General features: G+C 46.7%; 1 protein-coding gene and 1 long non-coding RNA gene across 2 annotated transcripts in view; one reads left to right on the top strand and one right to left on the bottom strand.

Annotated features, from left to right (window-relative positions):
• The first annotated feature begins 7,573 nt into the window (after positions 1-7,573).
• The window catches only part of MPC1 (mitochondrial pyruvate carrier 1), a 17,137-nt gene continuing 2,394 nt past the window's right edge, over positions 7,574-22,316 (top strand). Inside the window, exons 1-2 of the mRNA XM_078370464.1 lie at positions 7,574-7,712; positions 18,288-18,291. Of these exons, the coding sequence (XP_078226590.1) occupies positions 7,642-7,712; positions 18,288-18,291 (75 nt within the window). The 5' untranslated portion in view covers positions 7,574-7,641. The remainder of the gene's footprint in view (positions 7,713-18,287; positions 18,292-22,316) is intronic.
• LOC128931863 (uncharacterized) overlaps positions 20,529-22,316 on the bottom strand; it is a 33,293-nt gene continuing 31,505 nt past the window's right edge. Inside the window, exon 2 of the long non-coding RNA XR_008480920.2 lies at positions 20,529-21,597. This is a non-coding gene — a long non-coding RNA (uncharacterized LOC128931863). The remainder of the gene's footprint in view (positions 21,598-22,316) is intronic.

Below are 22,316 nucleotides of genomic sequence, written 5' to 3'. Positions count from 1 at the left end.
CCCCATTGTAAAGAGGCACAGTTCCGGAACACAAGGACACCGGGGCTGTGGGGACCCTTCAGGAGGCTGCACCCCATTGTAAAGAGGCACAGTTCCGGAACACAAGGACACCGGGGCTGTGGGGACCCTTCAGGAGGCCATGCCCCATTGTAAAGAGGCACAGTTCCTGAACACAAGGACACCAGGGCTGTGGGGACTCTTCAGAAGGCTGCGCCCCATTGTAAAGAGGCACAGTTCCGGAACACAAGGACACCGGGGCTGTGGGGACCCTTCAGGAGGCCATGCCCCATTGTAAAGAGGCACAGTTCCGGAACACAAGGACACCGGGGCTGTGGGGACTCTTCAGGAGGCTGCACCCCATTGTAAAGAGGCACAGTTCCAGAAAACAAGGACACCGGGGCTGTGGGGACCCTTCAGGAGGCTGCACCCCATTGTAAAGAGGCACAGTTCCGGAACACAAGGACACCGGGGCTGTGGGGACCCTTCAGGAGGCCGTGCCCCATTGTAAAGAGGCACAGTTCCGGAACACAAGGACACCGGGGCTGTGGGGACTCTTCAGGAGGCTGCACCCCATTGTAAAGAGGCACAGTTCCGGAAAACAAGGACACCGGGGCTGTGGGGACCCTTCAGGAGGCTGCACCCCATTGTAAAGAGGCACAGTTCCGGAACACAAGGACACCGGGGCTGTGGGGACCCTTCAGGAGGCCGTGCCCCATTGTAAAGAGGCACAGTTCCGGAACACAAGGACACCGGGGCTGTGGGGACCCTTCAGGAGGCCGTGCCCCATTGTAAAGAGGCACAGTTCCGGAACACAAGGACACCGGGGCTGTGGGGACCCTTCAGGAGGCTGCACCCCATTGTAAAGAGGCACAGTTACGGAACACAGGGAGACCCATGAATCCTGGAAGTTTCAGCCCATTCATTGCCTTGCTCCGGGTTTCGGCAATTGGGACAAAGCAGCACAGAAGGGGCGGCTTAAACAGCACACGTGGCTTCCTGGCCATCCTGGAGGCTGGAAGTCCAAGCTCACGGAGACAGCAACTGTAGTTCCTGGTGAGGCTCCTGTTCCTGGCCTGAAGAGCCACCTTTTAACTGTGTCCTCCTACGGCAGAGAGAGATGGCTGCAGGAAGATGCCTCTCTTCCTTTCCTGGGAGGGCACTAATCCCATTACCGGGCTGCACCTTCATGATGTCATCTAAACCTAACCCTCCCAAAGGCCCCACCTCCGGACACCATCACATGGAGGGCCAGGGCTTCAGCACATGAATACTGGGAGGACCCGGATACTCAGCACGTAACACGTTGCTGTGAGCTTCTTGGTCAGAAACAGTACTGTGTGATTACCATGAGGGTGAGCCTGGGTGAGCCCGCAAGTGTTACTGGAGCAGAAGCAGCGTGTGGTCAGCTTACTGGGGTCTGCACTGTCCAGAGCTGTCTACAGACCAGACCAGGCCTGGAGGGACCCTCTTACTCATCTGGTCAGACAGGGCCCCCTCCTCCCTGAGGCCACAGGAAAAGTGCAGTGGAAGGTGCCCTGGGGCCTGGGCACCTGCTCACACAGCACACCCCGTGCTGGGGGCCTGCCTGGCTGGATAGCACCTATCCACTTCTGCTCCTGAGGGACCCCTGCTGGGCACATCAGCTTCTCGGCCAGGTGAGTCCGAGAGCAGCATTGTGTGAAGGACAGTCAGGCCCTATTCAGTCTTCCAGGGCCCAGGAGAAATACGTTTCTCAAAAAGAAAACAGCTATTTGCTGAAGGGAGTGACTTTTTCCAGAATCTCAGGGGCTGCCCATGTGGTTCCCATATTGGAGCTGGTCAGGGATGCGAGGACCTGCATCATGCAGACACTGCAAGCCTACTCGTCCCTGCAGGGTACAGAGTTGCTCCAAGCTCGGGACAAAACTAATCCCTCACTTTAGCCTCCCTCCCTGAGGCTACCGGGACATGCGGGGCCTTTGTTCTACTGCCTCCTCTGCCTGGAGCACCTGCCCAGGCCTCTGTCTCCTGCTCCTGGTTCAGATCTCATCTCCTCAGAGAGGCTCCCAGATTATCCTGCCCACAGGAACCACCCCACCCACCCCCAGAGGTCGGCTCCCTCCCTGCACTGTGCCTCTGGCCCCCCTGTCGTTAGCATAACCTTGGATGCAATGATTCTCTCTCCCTCTCTCTTTCCTCCCCCACCTGCGTCCCTCTCTTTTAGCCTATTTCTCCAGTTGGATTGTGAGCACAGCCGAAGGCTTCCCTGTGTTTACCTGAACTCCAGATGCACTCAGGCACTGGGCAGGCCCTTGCGGGGCTGTAGAGTGGATGCAAGAAGGCGCGATGGCCATGACTGAGAAAACACAGACATGGGTGTGAGCCACACGGAAGGTCTGAGCTGGGCTTGACTTCTTAGGAGGAACATCCCCCTCCTTCTGCTCCCACCTCGCCCACCCCAAAAAACACATGAAAACTTAATTTCCACATAAAAGACTGGCAGGGCATGAAAGCAGAAAAAGGTATACACTTTGGCACCTGGAAGTCACAGGTTAAAACTGTAGCTCCAGCCATTACGAGCTGTGCGGGGACAAAAATCACCATCTTGGAGCTTGATGGCTTGAAACGTGACCTGCCGTGAGGGCTGTTTCCTCCTTAGAGACGCCAGGGCTAGGGAGCTGTGAAACACAGGGAGCAGCCGTGCGGTGGCTCACGCCTGTAATCCCAGCACTTTGGGAAGTCGAGGCGGGTGGATCACGAGGTCAAGAGATAGAGACCATCCTGGTCAACATGGTGAGACCCCGTCTCTACTAAAAACACAAAAAATTAGCTGGGCATGGTGGCGCGTGCCTGTAATCCCAGCTACTCAGGAGGCTGAGGCAGGAGAATTGCCTGAACCCAGGAGGCGGAGGTTGCGGTGAGCCGAGATCGCGCCATTGCACTCCAGCCTGGGTAACAAGAGCGAAACTCCGTCTCAAAAAAAAAGAAAGACAGAAACGCAGGGAGCGAGTCAACCCAGCCAGAATCCCTTCCCTCTCCCCCTCTGAGGACTTGTTGACAGTAACTTGTTAGTATTGCAGGCAATGTCCCCTTTGGGTGAAGGATCCAAGGACACCAAACTTTGCCTGATTGACAGGGGAGGCAGCTGGGCTGCACCTGCTCCCTGAAAGAGTGAAGTCAGGCCAAGGCGTAGATGCATGGGCACAAATATTAGCTTTCAGATTTGCTGAGGACTATGTCCAGTCTCATCACAGCCGTCCACGTGGAAGTCTCTTTGAGGTCAAGAGAGCAAATTCAACAGTCAAACTTTAAACCATTCTGTGGGTGAAAGCTTTCTGAGGAATAGACAGATCTTACTCTGTAGTTTAATGTTTCCGGCCAATCTATGTAATCGTGTTAGAGCACATTCACCTCAAATATGCCCCACTTCAGCTGGCTACTTACTCCTTCTTTCATATCACATTAAGAAATGGTTGCAGAGCGGCCAGGCGTGGTGGCTCATGCCTGTAGTCTCAGCACTTTGAGAGGCCGAGATGGGCAGATCACCTGAGGTTGGGAGTTCGAGACCAGCCTGATCAACATGGAGAAACCCATTTCTACTAAAAATACAAAATTAGCCGGGCATGGTGACACATGTCCGTAATCCCAGCTACTCAGGAGGCTGAGACAGAAGAATTGCTTGAATCCAGGAGGTGGAGGTTGCAGTGAGCTGAGATTGCGCCATTGCACTAAGGCCTGGACCACAAGAGCGAGACTCTATTAAAAAAAAAAAAAAAAAAAAAGAAGAAGGCCGGGCGTGGGGGCTCACGCCTATAATCCCAGCACTTTGGGAGTCCAAGGCGGGTGGATCACGAGGTCAAGAGATCGAGACCATCCTGGTCAACAAGGTGAAACCCCGTCTCTACTAAAAATACAAAAATTAGTTGGGCATGGTGGCACGCACCTGCAGTCCCAGCTACTCGGGAGGCTGAGGCAGGAGAATTGCTTGAACCCGGGAGGCGGAGGTTGCGGTGAGCCGAGATCGTGCCATTGCACTCCAGCCTGGGTAACAACAGCGAAATTCCATCTCAAAAAAAAAAAAAAAAAAAAAAAAAGAAGAAGAAGAAAAGAAAGAAATGGGTCCAGAGAGGCCTGGACAACGCCCTTAAAACTCAGAGTTTTCCCCTCAAGTTCCAACCACTGGGATGGGACAGTCCCCTCTGGCTAGGGCTGGTCTGCGTCCTCCCTGCATGAGTGTCAGCTGAATTCTTCCTGGTGTTGACAGTGCTATGTTCCAAAGTAAAGTTTCATAAACACCGTGCTTTCCCTGTCCCAATGCACAGGCTGTCTCTCTGAACCACATGGCAGCTGTCGGGGGATGGGGAGAGTGACGTAGACAATTTAAGGCTGTCTTTCCTACTCTTTCAGTCATATAAACCTAAAACTAGGCACTGTGAATACTCACCTGATTTTCAGTTCTTATAAAGGTGATTTTTTTGTGTAGACAGTTGTCAAATTCAGTGTTTCTGTGGGGAAGACAATCTGTGGAGACTTCTATTCAGCCATCTTGCCCCACCTCTTCCCCATGGACAGTTTTTTAAATAGTTCAGTATATGTGAGCGAATGTCATGAGTCACTATTGTTTGCTAAAACTATTGAAATAAATTTAATGATATTTGCCAGTGTTCATTGGTTGAGATGAGAAAGAGTTTTGCAAAGGTTTATTCTACTTTAACTCCAACTCAAGAATTTCTTAAAGGGAAAGGTGGTCGGGCACGGTGGCTCACACCTGTAATCCCAGCACTTTGGAAGGCCGAGGCAGGCAGATCACAAGGTCAGGAGTTCAAGACCAGCCTGGCCAATTTGGTGAAACCCCGTCTCTACTAAAAATACGAAAATTAGCTGGGCGTGGGGGTGTGTGCCTGTAGTCCCAACTACTCAGGAGGCTGAGGCAGGAGAATCCCTTGAACCTGGGAAGCGGAGGTTGCAGTGAGCGGAGATTGTGCCACTACACTCCAGCCTGGGGGAAAGAGTGAGACTCTGTCTCAAATAAATAAATAAATAAATAATAAAGGGAAAGGTTACCAAATACTCAAGAATCAAAACACACGGCAGTGATTCATTTTCTCAACAATGTCATACAGCAGATGGAAGAGCTGACTCTGAAGTCTAAAAGCTTCATATAAAAGTTTCTTTGTGACCCAGGTAGACAGGAATATTTATTGGCAATTAAACATTCTGGAATGTAAGTCAGTAATAATGATTTTATAGTTGTTTCTAACATGAATATACAGGCCGGGTACAGTGGTTCCCGCCAGTAATTCCAGCACTTTGGGAGGCCGAGGCAGGTGGATCACCTGAGGTCGGGAGTTCAAGACCAGCCTGGCCAATGTGGTGAAACCCTGTTTCTACTAAAAATACAAAATCAGCACAGCATAGGGGTGCATGCCCGTAATCCCAGCTACTCAGGAGGCTGAGGCAGGAGAATCACTTGAACCTGGGAGAAGGAGTTGCACTGAGCCGAGATCGCGCCATTGCACTCCAGCGTGGGCGACAACAGCAAAACTCCGTCTCAAACAACAACAACAAAAAAAACAATTACACCCCAAAATCGAAGACATGTTTTTCGATCTTTGCAGTAACTTTTTAATTCAATGTTATTACAACTCAATTGAAACAAGTGGGTGAACTGAGGTAACTCGAAGTGATGTTGTTTTGAAATGAATGTTTTTGCTTCAAAGTGAATCAGTTCTTACAAAGATGAACCCATTCTCTCAAGGTGAATGTAAACGTTAAGTCGTTTCTTCTACTTTAACACACTTATTGTGAATAGATAGCATATGTTGATTGTACAAATTTCAAAAAGAACAAAGGAAGACACAATAAAAAGTCAGTGTCTTCAACATCCTTAGAGGCAGCCACTACTAACATTTCTCCAGGATCTTTGCAAATGTGAATGTATGCATTTCCTTTGTCCCTATGCACAATGAGTAGCATACTTCATACACTATTCTGAACCTGGATCTTTTCTTGAAAATAAAAAAGATATTTCATGTCAGCACGTACAGAATTCCTTTATTCCTAACAGCTGTTTACTAACACCCTGAAGGGATGCACCATGATTGATTTAGCTCTCTCCCTGTGGATATGTAAACTCTATTTTTTTTTCTTTTTGTAAGAAGTGGAATTCAATTGTTTTGTGGGTATTTTTTGGATATGCAAGTTCTAATCTTTCCATACTAAAAATGCTGCACACATGAAATTGCACAAACTGGCTTGTCTATCCTAGGAACTCCCTAGATGGATGGGCTTGCGGGGTCAAAGGGGATGTCCGTTAACACTAATACACTGCGGATCAGCAACGTTGAGAACTCCTGTCCACCAGAGGCATTTCATTTTTTATTTTAGAGACAGGATCTTGCTCCGTTGCCCAGGCTGCAGTGCAATGGCACGATCTCGGTTTACTACAACCTCCTCCTCCTGGATTTAACGATTCTCGACCCTCAGCCTCCTGAGTAGCTGGGATTACAGGTGCGTGCCACCATGCCTGGCTAATTTCTGTATTTTTAGTAGGGATGGGGTTTCACTACCTTGGCCAGGCTGGTCTCAAACTCCTGACCTCAAGTGATCCACCTGCTTCAGCCTCCCAAAGTGCTGGGATTACAGGCGTCAGCCATCGCACCTGGCCACCAGAGTCATTTTAATTGACTGATCGTGTCAGAAACCAAACAACCTGGAAAAATGAGCAAAAGCCTCCAATGTGTTCCTCTCTCTGCCTTGGTGATCCGGAGGGCGTGCTGCAGTCTTATATACTCCTAGGCGAGAGTCGAGTGCTAACGGTTCCTTCTCTTTTCGGTGGACTTATAGAACCTTTATTTTCAACACCTAAGCAGTCACGCTTCCTCCAGCCTAAGGCTTTGTGCTATTTTTGAATGTTTTCCTCCTCCGACACTGCGGCTCCCTCCTGAGCCAGTAGCTGCAGCGCGTGGGTGATGGGCGCGGGCCCTGAGTGCCGCCAGCCACACTGGATGGAACGTTCCGGGGAAAGTGCTCGGGGGAAGCCAAGGGCCCCGCCTGCAATCGCTGGCCCGGGGCTCTGCGCACTCCAAGGGCCCAGCTCCCAGGCCGGGTCTGCCCACGTGGGCGCGGGAAGCGCGGGGTATGCGGGCCGCCTGGCCAAGCTGCACTTGCCAGGAACCGGCGCAGACACAGGCCCTTAGCGCCGCGGGAACCCGGCCAGGCCCACCGCGCGCTGCGCCACAGGGGCACCACCGCAGGGCGCCCCCCCGACCGCGCGACGCTCCGCAGGGGCGCCCACAGCCCTGCGGGTCACAGAGATGCTACCTCCACACCCAGGAGGGCCCGGAGCTGCGAGGGCCTAGCAAACGCCAGCAGTCCCCGCCGGGCTCTAGCCATTTTACGGCAGTGGGCCCCGCCCCCGCGCGCCACAGGGGCGGGAAGGAGGTGTGCGGCACAAGCCAGCCAATCCGCGCCACCATCTCCAGCCCTGCACCCTGTCATTGGCCGAGAACCGGACGGCGCGATGCGGCCGTAAGGCGTGGCTGAGTGTCGTGAGGCGGGCCCGCAGCTAGGGCGCCCTCGGCCGGCTTTGGTCGGAGTGTCCGGCTCCGGGAAGCGGCAGCAGCGGCACGGACGACTTGGGGTCTGGTGTCCTGCACAACCATGGCTGGCGCGCTGGTGAGGAAAGCGGCCGACTATGTCCGAAGCAAGGATTTCCGGGACTACCTCATGAGGTGACGAGCGCCGCAGGCCGGACCCCGCAACCCGGTGGGGCGCCCGGGAGGCTGTGACCCGTGCAGTCCGCGACAAGGGCGGCCGCGAGGACGCGGTGGCTCCAGGCAGCGGGTGGGCCCGGGCCCGGGCGAGAGGGTGCGCTTGTCAGGGGGCCCCCACCCAGATCCCTCCTGGACCCCCACGCCCCGAAGCGGACGGGGTAGAGAGCCAGTGACAGTGGGCGCCCCTCCCGGCAAGGGTGACAGTGGGCGCCCCTCGGGGCGGGGGTGACAGTGGGTGTCCTCCCCCGACAGGGTGACAGTGGGTGCCCTCCCCCGACAGGGTGACAGTGGGCACCCCTCAAGAAAGGGGTGACAGTGGGTGCGCTCCCCCGACAGGGTGACAGTGGGCACCCCTCAAGAAAGGGGTGACAGTGGGTGCCCTTCAGGCAGGGGCTGACGGTGGGCGTCCCTCCTGGCCAGGGTGACAATGGAGATGCCTTTCCTGGAAGGGATAACAGTGGGCGCCCTTCCCAGCCAGAGTGGCAGTGGGGACGGCCCTCCTGGCAAGGGTGAGAGTGGGCGCCTCTCAGGACAAGGTGACGATAGGGACGTCTCTCCCAGCAGAGGTGACAGTGGCCTGTTCCTCTCCCATGGTTGGGGGTGGGGACGTCCCTCCAGGCCAGGTGACAGTGGCTCGCACCTTCGGGCGGGGGTGGTTTCCTGGTCGGTTCGTACCAGATCCCCGGAGTGGGTCGCGGGTCACCTGCTGGCGTCCAGGTGTGCGAGAGGCCTCGCCCTGGGCTTGGGGTTGGGAGACGCCAGCGGGAGGCGCTGCTAAGAGCGCGGCGCGGCGCTGTTGGAGCGGAGCTTTGGGAGCGCCCCGCGCGTCTGGGACAGTGGAAATAAAACGTGCTAGCCTTGAGTTCACCTTTCGGTTTTCTCATTTTAAGGACTTTAAGCTTGGGAGGAAGTACGATTTAAGATATTTTTATATACGGAATTCCTTCAACCAAAGTAGTGATGTGTCTCCGAGGACGTGCTTTTTCTTAGTGTTCTATTAACTCCTCCTTTCTAGTTAGTTAGAAACAAAGAGCGTTCGGTTGAAAGGCCTAAAAAGAACACTTTCTTTTGTGTGTGTGTGTGTGTGTGTGTGTGTGCGCCTTTAGTTTAGTTTTCTATTTGAAAATACACTTTCTAGAATTTATTTGCACCTCTAATCTTGAGGCGCTTGCTTTTATTTCAAAATATCGAATATAACTTTGAAGCAGTTTTAGGTTATTTAGAAGGATAATTTCAGTTTTTCAGTGTGTGATTTTAAAACCTAGGTAAGTGTACAGCTGTGGTTTTTTCAGTAATTAATAGTGTGGTCAAGAGGTAAAGAGATGGCTGAATACAGCCATCCAAAGGTACGGTATGAAGGCAACTTGATTTTAGCAATAAAAAAGTTGTAAATCCTGAATTCTATTGCTAATACTTTTTACTTATACATTTATAGAGCAGTAGGTTAGGAAAAATAATTCAGTCTGCCATAGGGTAAACTTGTAAAGAGAAGATTCACTTATGACTTTCAAAAAAAGACATTTCTATGCTTAAGTGGAACTATGATTATTTAAGATGGATATTTACTACTGTGAGCACAGCAATTTATCAGATTAGTGGTAGGAAAAATGTGAATGAAGTAGCAGTTTGAGGATATGTTCTTAATCCTTGCAGTTAAGTTTCTTTACAGCTTTGAATATTACTTTAGCTTTTCACTAATGTCTTATATAAAAGCCTTCCTAACTAAGGACAACATTGTATGGTAAGATTAAAAATACAGTTATGACATCAGCTATATAAAAATTATGCTGATGATTACCTAACAGTTTTTTCTTTTTCTTTTTTTGACACGGAGTTTTGCTCTTGTTGCCCAGGCTGGAGTGCAATGGTGCAGTCTTGGCTCACTGCAACCCCTGTCTCCTGGGTTCAAATGATTTTCCTACCTCAGCCTCCCAAGTAGCTGGGATTACAGGCATCCGCCACCATGTTGGGTACCAGCCCCAACCCCGAATGTGGGTGCCCTTAGTCTGGGCGGTGTCCAGGGATTGAGAAAAGGAAATAAACACAGAGACACAAGAGTAGAATTTACAGCATGGGTCCAGGGGTCCACCACTGTGGGAACTGAGTTGGCCACAAGCTCTGGGCTCCAAACACCTTTATTATGTGCATAATCTTATTGGGGATGTGGAAGGGGAGCGTGAAGGGGGTTGGTAAAAGGGTGGGTGGAGAGCACTTAACATGCTAAACTGTGCTCTAAGCATTTAACAGCACTTGAGGTCTTTCTAAGACATGCTAAACTAGTACTCTGAGTTTATCACTGATTCTTATCAGGGTGCTGCTGCATCAGAAGTATAGCAGATGCGGAGCTAGGGGTCTGACCACACCCAGGGCATCCAGGAGCTTTTGTCTCCTGAGCCTGGAGGACATAGAGCAATTAAAATCACTCCATATTTTGAGAACCTAGGCAGAGCCTGAGGCATTTCCTGATCTCTGCCCTGCAAGGCTTTTCTCCCTGCCAGCTCTCATCTTCAAAGACCCATCAAGATCTTGTGAGCAGAGGTTGCCTCCCTTCTCAGAGATATTTGCACAAGCCCTTTTTAGGACATGCAGTCTCCATGTTGAGAAGGCATTCCTGGGGCCAGAGCAGTATTCCCTGCTCTGCAGCCACCCTGTGGTGTTCCCCAGTGTTACTGCACTCTCAAAGGTGTTTACCTTAGGCCTCCTGTTGCCGCTTGATTTCTAATTAACTGTACCAGTAATATCATTTAGTTCAGTGTGTAAACTTCAGTGTACTCTGAGGCAAGCCAGCTTATAATTATTTAGATCAATCGAATTAACATAGGTCTCTCTCTGGCCATCCTGACCCACACCACCATGCCTGACTAATTTTGTATTTTTAGTAGAGATGGGATTTTTCCATGTTGGTCAAGCTGGTCTTGAACTCCCGACCTCAAGTGGTCCACCACCTCAGCCTCCCAAAGTGCTGGGATTATAGGCTTGAGCCACCACACCCAGCCCTAACAGTTTTATTACATAGGAAGAATTTGTTAAATATATTTTCAAGAAAGAATTTTGCTTTTCTAAGTATATTTTCCTCTACTAGATGGGTTTCCAAGAGTCAGGCTTTTCAATAGGATACTTCAATATATCATGTAACCTTTTTCTCTGAGATTAATTTTATGTAGCTTTAATTTGTTATACTTTCTCCAGTATTTAATTCAATCACACTTGACTAAATAAGGAAAAGAGGGAACGGCAGTGCCCAGAAAGTGTTGCCGGGTAGAGCACCGAGTAAGATTCAGAAGAAGGACTCAGTCCAGGCTCCCGAGCGAGTGGATCCCAGCCAACTTTAGATGCCCATAAAAGAGGTTTAATGGTAATACCCTTTTTGGGTTATCAAGAAAATTAAAGTGATAAGGGATGTGAAAATACTTTGAAACTCCAAATCACTCTACGTTTTATTATATCCTTTTGTTTTTGCAAGTGAAAGCATTTTTTAAGGTTTACAGTTGTGTTTGAGACGTGAGCGCGTGATGTGAAACATCAGCTGGCCTGTTTCCCTTTTGCCATTTCTGGCAGCAATGGGATTCCATGCTAGGTCTGGCAGACAGTGACTGAGGGCCAGCTTGAGGTCAGGTATCAAAACTCTGACCAGAAGCTTTTTATTTTAGTGTTTCCTCTCCTAGAAAGGGAAACCTTTCTTCCTAGAATGTGTCAGAGGAAAGTACTTCTATTTGTTCTTCCAGGCTTTTTGCTTACAGCCCAGCTTTTCTTTAGCAAAAGATAGTAAAATAGAAAATAGAAAACTTAACATTATGACTCTCCTCTTCTAATCAGAAACCAGGTTCTGTACCTTCCTCTCTTTACTTCATCTATTTCCTGACGAACATAATTTGCATCTTCTGCATTCTTTTTGTAGCCTACTGAAGGGATCTAGGTTTTCTCAACTAAAGCTGTTCTAGAATTTTAAAAATTAATGATGTAATTGAGTTTTTCAGCAAAAATTTAAAATCGTATTTCACACAGGTTATACATGTATTTCAATCATGTTTTATGAAAAAGTTGAACATTCTTACTAAAGTGAATTTCCAAGGGTATGAATTTATTTAGAAACAGGGTATCACTCTGTCACCCAGGCTGAAATGCCATGGCATGATCATAGCTTACTGTAACCTCTAACTCCTGGGTTTGAGTGATTCTGCTGCCTCAGCCTCCCAAGTGGCTAGAGCTACAGGTGTGCACAATCATACCTGGCTAGTTTTTGTTTTTTTTAAGAAATGGGATCTTGCTATGTTGCTCAGGCTGTTCTTGAACTCCCAGCCTCGAGCAGTCCTCCATCTTGGCCTCCCAAAGCTCTGGGATTATAGGCATGAACCACTAGGGCCAGCCCATCCAACTATATTTTAAATGTTGATATTTTTTCACCAAAAGAGGTTATGAAACAGGCTCTCACTTAGGAGACCTAAGAACCAAAGGCAATGTGTGGATTTTGATTGGATCTGGTATGAAAAAACAGCTGTAAAAGGCATTACTGTGATAACAACACTTAAATAGGATCTCAGTATTAAATAACATTAAAGCATTACTGACAGTTATTAGTTGTGATGATAGTATTGTTAAATCTAGGTGATGAGTTTGAATGATGGGCTTGAGGCCCAGCTCTGTTGCTTTCCAGCTTTGTGAGCTTGGGCAAACTGCTGAGCTTTTGTGCTTTGGTAGCTGTTTAATGACATAGTATAGCGATTGACAAAAGTAAGTTTTCAGTTTATTTTTTATTATAACTAATATTGCATGTTTAACCCTCAGGATTTCTGGTACTTTCTTCTGTCTCTTCTTACTCACCTTGATTAGGATCTTGAATCAAGAACTTCCTGGGTCTCTATTCCAATTCCTTTTTCTTAAGAAACTATTCCCTCACCTCTCTTGACAGAATAAAAAAAGAGCTCTTCTTTGCCTTTCCTCTTCCTCATCCTCCTTCTTGGATTTCTGGTTAATAAGAATAAATCTGAATGAGCAAAAATGTTTTTGAGGTAGGACATGTATTTTAATGATTAACTCAATCAAGGTCTGTGCAGCTTTACTCTAGAGACGTATTCCTCTTATTATCAAGTGTGTATATATTCCAGTAAAGGTGAGTGGACACACACACGTATTTGTATATGTGTGCAGAGGTTGTTTTCTTAAGAACCTAGATTATATAGTGTTTTAAAATCAGTTAATCACATGGCATGCTTGTGAATCTGAATTTAGTGGGATGTTTGCTGAATATTCTCAAGTTAATGAAATATTCTAAGTTAATTGTAACTTCTGAATCTCCAGGAAAGCTTTCAGAATTTATACTTATTGCCCAGGTGAGAAGATGCAGTAGCATAAGGGGGAATCTTTCCCAAACTTGTGGAATATTAGAGTTAGAATGGGCCTTAGGGCCTTAGAAATCAGATAGTCCATGGCTCACGCCTGTAATCCCAGAATCTTGGGAGGCCGAGGTGGGTGGATCACCTGAGGTCGGGAGTTTGAGACCAGCCTGACCAACATGGAGAAACCGTGTCTCTACTAAAAATATAAAATTAGCTGGGCATGGTGGCGCATGCACCCCCAGCTACATGGTGGCCCAACTACTTGGGAGGCTGGGGCAGGAGAATCGCTTGAACCCTGGAGGTGGAGGTTGTGGTGAGCCAAGATTGTGCCATTGCACTCTAGCCTGGGCAACAAGAGCAAAGCTTCGTCTAAAAAAGGAAGAAAGAAATCAGATAGTCTAGTGCTTCACTTGCCACAAGAGAAGGCCGATATCCGGATGAAACAGATAACTTCAGAACCTCTGGATACCAAACTTGTGAAGCTAAAACAGAAATGTCAACTTGGGATTTAAAGGAAAATAGTAATGCATATGCATGGTTTTGAAAAGAAGGTTTTAGATATTTTCGTGCTCCATGTTTTCCTGCATATGTCTCCCTTTTCTCTGCCAAACTGCTTTTCACACCCTGTCCCTGGACTCTTTGAGCACTTCCCTGCCATATCCTTGTCTTTCCGAAATTTAATGAAGCTGTAAATGTTGGAGCAGGAATGGCCATAACGGTCTCTTAGTATCTGGACGGTCCAGTCCACAAAGCTCTAGACTGTCATTTGCTTACTTTCGGCTGACTAAATACAGCTGAATATCACAAATTCTAATTGTTAAAGCCCTCCCCCATTTTAATTTGAACTAGAAAACTAGACAAAATTTGCTGAGAATAAATGAAATCCAGGTATGCATTTTCAGCAAACTAGAATTACTATCTGGAATATCTCAAGATTTTACCCCGGTTTACCTTGAATAATGTTAGAAATATACTGTGCTAGACTGTCAGCTGGACCCTTTAGTACTACATAAGTAAGTTCTAAATTACCTAAGTTACTCTCAGTACTTTCAGAGAAAGCTAACATTACTGTAATTTTAGAGAAATTAGACGCTGACCTACAAGCAGTTCTTCTGCTCCTTCTGGTTCAGCCTGCCTGCCTCCACTTCTGCCTCCACCACGTCTGTCAGGGTCACCTAGCAGTCCTACAAGGTGTCCACTTCTGGCTCCTGGGCCTTCAGCAGCCGCTTCTATATGAGCAGGCCCAGTCTCCACATCAGCCCCTCGAGCATCTTCCGAGTGGGCAGCAGCAGCTTCCAGGGTGGCCTGGGCACTGGCATGGGTCTGGGTGGAGGTTATGGTAGAGCCAGTGGTATGGGAGGCATCACAGCCGTCACAGTCAGTCAGAACCTGCTGAGCCACCTTAAGCTGGAAGTGGACCCAGCATCTAGGCTATGTGCACCCAGAATAAAGAGCAGATCAAGACCTTCAACAACAAGTTTTCCTCCTTCATCAACAAGGTGCAGTTCCTGGAGCAGCAGAACAAGATGCCAGGTACCAAGTGGAGCCTCCTGCAGCAGCAGAAGACAACTTAGAGCAAGATGGACTATATGTTCGAGAGTGACTTCAACAGCCTTCCGCTACAGCTGGACACTCCGGACCAGGAGAAGCTAAAGCTGGAGGCAGAGCTTGGCAACACACCGGGGCTGGTAGAGGACTTCAAGAACAAGTACAAGGATGAGGTCAGTAAGAATACAGAGATGGAGAATGAATTTGTCCTCATCATCAAGGATGTGGACGAAGCTTACATGAAGAAGGTAGAGCTGCAGTCTTGCCTGGAAGGGTTGACTGATGAGATCAGCTTTCTCAGGCAGCTTTGTGAAGGGATCTGGGAGCTGGAGTCCCAGATCTCAGACACATCTGTGGTGCTGTCCATGGACAACAGCTGCTCCCTGGACATGGTCAGCATGATTACTGAGGTCAAGGCCCAGTATGAGCAGATTGTCAACCACAGCCAGGCCAAGACTGATAGCATGTACCAGATCAAGTATGAGAAGCGGCAGACACTGGCCTGAAAGCACGGAGGTGACCTGCATTGCACAAAGCCTGAGACCTCCCAGATGAACCAGGACATCGGCTGGCTCCAGGCTGAGACTGAGGGCTTCCCTAGAGGCCACCACCACAGATGCCAAGCAGCACTGGGAGCTGGCCCTTAAGGATGCCAATGCCAAGCTGTCTGAGCTAGAGGCTGCCCTGCAGTGTACCAAGAAGGACATGGCGCAGCAGCTGCACAAGCACCAGGAGCCAATGAACATCAAGCTGGCTCTGGACATCGAGACTGCCACCTATAGGAAGCTGCTGGAGGGCGAGGAGAGCTGACTGAAGTCTGGGATGCAGAACATGAGCATCTGTATAAAGACCACCAGTGGCTATGCAGGTGGACTAAGCTCAGCCTGCAGGGACTTCACAAGCCCTGGCCTCAGCTATGGCCTGAGCTCCAGTTTTGGTTGTGGCAGGGGCTCCAGCTCCTCTGGGGCCATGGCTGTGAAGATGATCAAGACCTGTAATGGGAAGCTGGTGTCCGAGTCCTCTGATGTCCTGCACAAGTGAAGGGCCACGGCAGCCCCCTCCCAGCCTACCTACCCTGGGGCTTACCCAGAACCTGTTGGGGAGGCCCTGTGCAGAGGAGCACAGGGAACAGGAGACCTACGTGAATTAGTCCATTTTCACACTGCTGATAAAGACATAGCCAAGACTGGAAAGAGAAAGAGGTTTAAAGGTCTTACAGTTCCACACAGCTGGGGAGTCCTCACAGTCATGGTAGAAGGCAAGGAGGAGCAAGTCACATCTTACATGGATGGCAGCAGGCAGAGTGCGTTTGTACAGGGAAACTCCCCCTTTTAAAGCCATCAGATCTCCTAAGACTTATTCAGTATCATGAGAACAACAGGGAGAAAGACCTGCTCCCATAATTCAGTCACCTCCCACCAGGTCTCTCCCACAACGTGTGTGAATTCAAGATAAGATTTGGGTGGAGACACAGCCAAACCATATCACCACCTGAGGCTCAGCTCTAGCCCTTAGCCCACCTGTGGGGAGAGTTTAGGGGTACCCCCCTCGCCCATGTCTCCAGCTACAAAACAATTCTATTGCTTTTTTCCAAAATAAAACCTCAACTAGCTCTGCCAACTGTGTGTGTGTATATATATATATATGTATATGTATAAATATGTTATATATCTATATATATATCTATAAATATGTGTTATAGACATTACATACATATGTAAGACTGAGACTGGCAGTGCGTAGAAGACATTCCAAAAATAAAATGAGCTTAGAAGAAGCTTTGAGCCAAGTAATCACTATTTCAAACTAAGGGGACAACAGTGATAAAGTTGATTCTGTGAGAGTCATCCTCCTTTATCACCGCACTTCATCAAACTTCTGAGGGAGTCATAATAGAAGCCCTGGGCTAGAGTGGCTGTGCTGTGTTTCCCGATGCAGACTTGGAATAGTGACAGTAGAAAACTCTTACCTCTCTGCAAGAAATAGAAATAAGCAAATACTGTTTATGCCAGTAGTGTCTCTCAATCTTGGAACTCTTCCTTCCTTTTTTCTATTTCTTGTTTTCCTGTCTGTAACTAATGTACTCTGTTTCAAACTGTGTATCTGAAAATACTAACTATTAAAGTACACACCATATATAGAAAGATTGATTGCAAGTCTCAGATTCTGATTGTACATGCATATGGCATTTAAAAAAACACACACTAAAAATTTTTTAAAATAATTATAATATGCCAGGAAAGGAAGGAAAATGCAATCACACAAAACACTCATTTAAAACCATGAAAGGCTGAAAAAGAATATAAGGCAAACAAAGAACAAGAACAGCAAATATGGTAAATATTAATCCAACTATATCATTGATCACTTGGGTTGTCAGTAGACTAAATCCCAATTAAAAGGCGCTGTCAGCTCGACTAGGTTCACAGACACCCAGATAGATGGTAAACCATTATTTCTGGGCATGTCTATGCAGGTGTTTCCTGGAAGAGATTGGCATTTGAATACGTAGTCTGAGTAAAGAAGATGTGCCCTCACGCGTGTAAGTGGGCATCATCCAATCTGTTGAGGGCCCCAGCAGAACAGAAAGGTAGAGAAAAGACAATTTGCTCTCTCTTCTGGAGCTCAGACATCCATTTTCTTCCTCAGAACTCTAGGTTCTCGGGCTTTTGGACTCTAGAATTTTCACCAGTGGCCCTTCAGGTTCTCAGGGCCTTTAGCCTTGGACTGAGTTACACCGTCAGCTCCCCGAGTTCTCAGGCCTTCGGACTCAGACTGAATTATAGCACTGGCTTCACTGATTCTCCAGCTTATTACTTCTATAACTGCCTAAGCCAATTTCCACTAAAAATCATATATATACACACACGTATGTATGTGTGTATGTATCTATATCCATCCATCTTCTATTGGTTCTGTCTCTCTGGAGGGCCCTACTACAGGTAACAATCTTTAAAGTCTATACACCATTAGAGCATTTAAACACATGAAGCAAAAACTGACAGAATTGCAAGAAAAAAATAGAAGAATCCACTAATATAATTGGAGATTTCACCCCTCCATCATAAATAGACCCAGCAGGCAGAAAATCAGTATGGGCATAATTTAACTCAACAAAACAATGAATCAACTGGATATGGTGAACAGCAGTAGACTGCTACATGCAACAGCAGTAGAATACACATTCTTCTCAAGCTCACGTGGAACACTCACCAAGATAAATTATATTCTGGACCAGTTTAAAAGACTAGAAATCATATGGTGTCTACTTTGGAATTAAACTAGAAGTTGGTAACAGAAAGATAGCTGGAAAATTCCTAGTACTTGGAGATTAAACAGCATTTCTAAGTAACTCTGGGTCAAAGAAGAAATCTCAAGATAAATTTTTTAATATTTTGAACTACATAAAATGCAAACAACTTGTCAAAATGTGTGGGACGCAGTTAAAGAAGGTTATTTTTCAAAGATCAAAGGACATCTTGTTTGCTTCCAATTTTGGCAATTATGAATAAACCTCTATAAACATTCACGTACAGGTTTCTGTGGACCCAAGTGTTCAACTCCTATGGGTCAATACCAAAGGAATGTGTAAGAAACTGCAAAACTGTTTTTCCAAAGTGGCTGTATGACTCTGTCACCCGGGCAGGAGTACAGTGGCATGATCTCAGCTCACTGCAACCTCTGCCTCCCAGGTTCAAGCAATTCTCCTGCCTCAGCCTCCTGAGTAGCTGGGATCATAGGTGCGTTCCACTGGGTCCTGCTAATTTTTATATTTTTAGTAGAGATGGGGGTTTCACCATGTTGACCAGGCTGATTTTGAACTCCTGACCTCAGGTGATCTATCCCAGTAGGCCTCCCAAAGTGCTGGGATTATAGGTATAAGCCACTGTGCCCAGCCAATTTTATTATTTTATTTCAATAACTCAGTAGCTCAACTGTGAGATTTTGCCCTAAGAGAAGAGCTCATGCATATCCTGGCAAGAGAAATTGTGATTTCAGAAATAAAAGTAACTCACTATAAATTTTTGGTGTTTTTTTAAGTTTAACCTTCTGGGAAAAAAGTTTTTTACTATTCATTCGTTCATTCATTCAACAATGAATTCTGTGGTTTCTTTTTACCTTTCTACTTTTTTTTTTTTTTCCCCAGACAGGGTCTTGCTCTATTGCCAAGCTAAAGTGCAGTGGTGTGATTACACCTCACTGCAGACTTGAACTCCTGGGAGGCACATACCACCCATGCCCAGCTAACTTTTTTAATATATTTGTGTATAGATGGGGTCTCACCATGTTGCCCAGACTGATAGTGAACTGCTGGCCTCAAACAATCCTCCTGCCTTAGCCTCCCAAAGTGCTGGGATTACAGGCATGAACCAGCATGCCTGGCCTTCTTTTTACTGTTCTTAATGAGGCTTCTAGAAATTTTAAATTAAATACGTGGCTTGTATTTGTGCCTTGCATTGTATTTCTATTGGACAATTCTGCTCTAAGGATTGCACTTATTTTCCATAAATTAAGATAAAATTTCATTAAGTCAAAGTTCTTATTAGAAATACTGTTACTTGATCTTTTAAAAATAAATAAATAAAAGATGCACACTGTTAACATTATAGTCCTGTTACTGAAATTTGAATACAGGTGTGAGGTTGTAGTAACCTACTAAGACCAAAATCATCTGACCTTTTTTTTTTTTTTCCATGTCTCTCCTGTCTGAACTTCGGTGACTCTTCACAAAATAGTACGGTAAGAAAATTATTTCCAGCCATTTGAGGCTTTTGCAGACTTTCTTCATTGACAACAGATTTAGTGTCTTTTGCTTGTGACAGTTGCTTGCCACAACTCCCACTGCTGGCAAGTTGTGAAGGGTGCCCACTGCACCCTAGCCTGTCCTAGAGAGCCCCACATGAGCTCCGTGAGAGCCTTGCTGCTGGGGCTGCTCCCTACTCCTGTCTTTAGAAACAACCATATAATTACTTCATTGGTAAGTCACTGGAGCCTGGCAACCAGTGAAAGGGAAGGAGACAAAGAAAAAGAGAAAGCAGGAAAGGAACTGGGATGACTTTTTCCAGTGGGGTGGAGTTCATTCCCATGGCTTGATTTCACACAGGAGATGGTGATGCACAGTTCTGTCTCAACTTTCTTTTCAGCACCATTAAGCAGTATAATGAAGTAAAATTTTTCCATTTAATCCGATATGTTAATTTCTCTTTGAATATTAATAATGAGTTTCCTTATTTTTCTCAAAATTGCCAGCTGAAGGCCCGGTGCAGTGGCTCACGCCTGTAATCTTAGCACTTTTGGAGGTCGAGGCGGGTAGAACATGAGGTCAGGAGTTCCAAGACCAGCCTGGCCAAGACGGTGAAACCCCATCTCTACTAAAAATATAAAAATTAGCTGGGCGTGGTGGCACGCGGCTGTAGTCCCAGCTACTAATGAGGCTGAGTCAGGGGAATCGCTTGAAACTGGGAGGCAAAGTTTGCAGTGAGCCGAGATCGAGCCACTGCACTCCAGCATGGGGGACAGAGCGAGACTGTCTCAAAAAAAAAAAAAAAAATTGACTGCTGAATATCTGACACAGCATAAATCAAATGTATTCTAACAAAAGGGAAGAGAGAAGTAAACTTGTACTAGATAGAAAAGATACATTATAAATTTTGCAAGGTTAGGTGGTGTTGAAATGATTTTTACCTTTTGTGTTCTTAAGAAATATATCTTCAGTGTAGCTCAACACTTACAGTCACAATTATATGTATAGTTCTTAACTTTCAGAACTCTGTTTCATATTAGCTAACACCACACCTAACTTTTAATACCACCACCTGGCCAGGAATCTCCCGGGGCTACTTTAGGGTTAGATTTATTCCATTGTCAGAACAAAAGTTCGGGACGCGGGTTAAAAAAAAAAGATTTATTTCATTGTCCATTTCTACTTTAGCCCCACCTATGAAAGAAGACACATATTCACACCCGGTGGTAGAGAAAGTGGCTTATATGCCCCTCTTAGAACAACTCTTCAGGCTCTGTTCCAGCCCTGGGTTCATGCATGATGAAGTAGACAGCAAGACCGCCACACAGTGCAGAGGAGTGGAAAGAGACTAAACAGAAAAGGAGATGAAAATAGACCAAGTGGAGAAAGGCCTGGTCAAAAGAGGAAGGTCACTATGGAACAACAGAGAGCTGAAAACCAAAGGGACACCCAGTAAAGGACAGGCAGGAAACAAGCAGGTGAGGGAGAGAGAGATACTCTCCCCTAGAAAGGTATGGGGAAGAAGGGAAAAGCAAGCTGGCTGCCGCTTACCTGAATGTGAGAAATTGAAGGTCCTTGTTAACAGGATTCTCCGTAGCAGAGCGCTTCTCTTCTCCAACTGGTAACTGTTTTTGAGATGGAGTCTCGCTCTGCTCTGTTGCCCAGGCTAGAGTGCAGTGGAACAATCTCGGCTCACTGCAACTTCCACCTCCCAGGTTCAAGCAACTCTCTGCCTCAGTCTCCCGAGTAGCTGGGATTACAGGTGCCCTGCCACCATGCCCAGCTAATTTTTGGATTTTTAGTAGAGACAGAGTTTTCACCATGTTGGCCAGACTAGTCTTGAACTCCTGACCTCATGATCCACCTGCCTCAGCCTCCCAAAATGCTGGGATTGCAGGTATGATACACCGCACCCAGCCCAACTTGCCACTTTTTTTTTTTTTTTTTTGAGACGGAGTTTCACTCTTGTTACCCAGGCTGGAGTGCAATGGCGCGATCTCGGCTCACTGCAACCTCTGCCTCCTGGGTTCAGGCAATTCTCCTGCCTCAGCCTCCTGAGTAGCTGGGATTACAGGCACGCGCCACCATGCCCAGCTAATTTTTTGTATTTTTAGTAGAGACGGGGTTTTACCATGTTGACCAGGATGGTCTCGATCTCTTGATCCACCCGCCTTGGCGCCGTGCTGTTCAGTTTGAGAGCCACTAGCCACCTCGTCTAAATGTAAAAAATTAAATGAAGTTTGCAGCAGTGTCTTAGGTAATATCCAGTCTGAATACAAGAAGACTAATTAGCCAGCCCACAATCTCAAGATTCTTTAACCCAGCTGTGTCTAATTTACAGAGTTTACAACTCACATGTTAAACCGTGAATTACTTACCATCATGGCTATATGGGAACTTTGACCTTTTATAGTTATTTAAATGACCTTGTGGCTTACATGTAAGCATTTTAAAATATTCTATCACGCCAAAGCTAACTCCCATTTATTTTTCTTGCATTTCCCTTGGTTTACCACTTTTTAGGGAATTTTTGGATTTTAACCCCTTGTTAATAATAGAAGCAAACTCTAGAAATGTATTTAGCAGTCTGAATTTAACCTAAATATTATGATAGGCAGAGTCAAGCAAAGACTGCTTTTACTCTTGAGTGTCTAGATAACTAAAAGGGGTGTTTAGCCAACAGTATGTGGTTTCTGTCAGATTTTAAAGTATTATTTGCAAATTCTAAATTAATGAAACAATTTTTAATTTAATGAACAAAAGGCACAAGCCTTATTTTATTTCCGCCTCTGACATTAAATTGATCGTGGCTGCTGTCAAACACAACTTCACTCCGGTATCCTCGGATGAGTAGTTGTAGAATAAAAAACGATTGGGTCATTTCTTTAATATTAATATAAGTTTTTGCTATTATGTCGAAAGTACTTTCAATCT

Source organism: Callithrix jacchus, chromosome 4, assembly GCF_049354715.1.
Source record: "Callithrix jacchus isolate 240 chromosome 4, calJac240_pri, whole genome shotgun sequence".
NCBI classification, from domain to species: domain Eukaryota; kingdom Metazoa; phylum Chordata; class Mammalia; order Primates; family Cebidae; genus Callithrix; species Callithrix jacchus.
The sequence above is the reverse complement of the archived record's forward strand: the minus strand, read 5'-3'. Positions and strand labels throughout refer to the sequence as shown.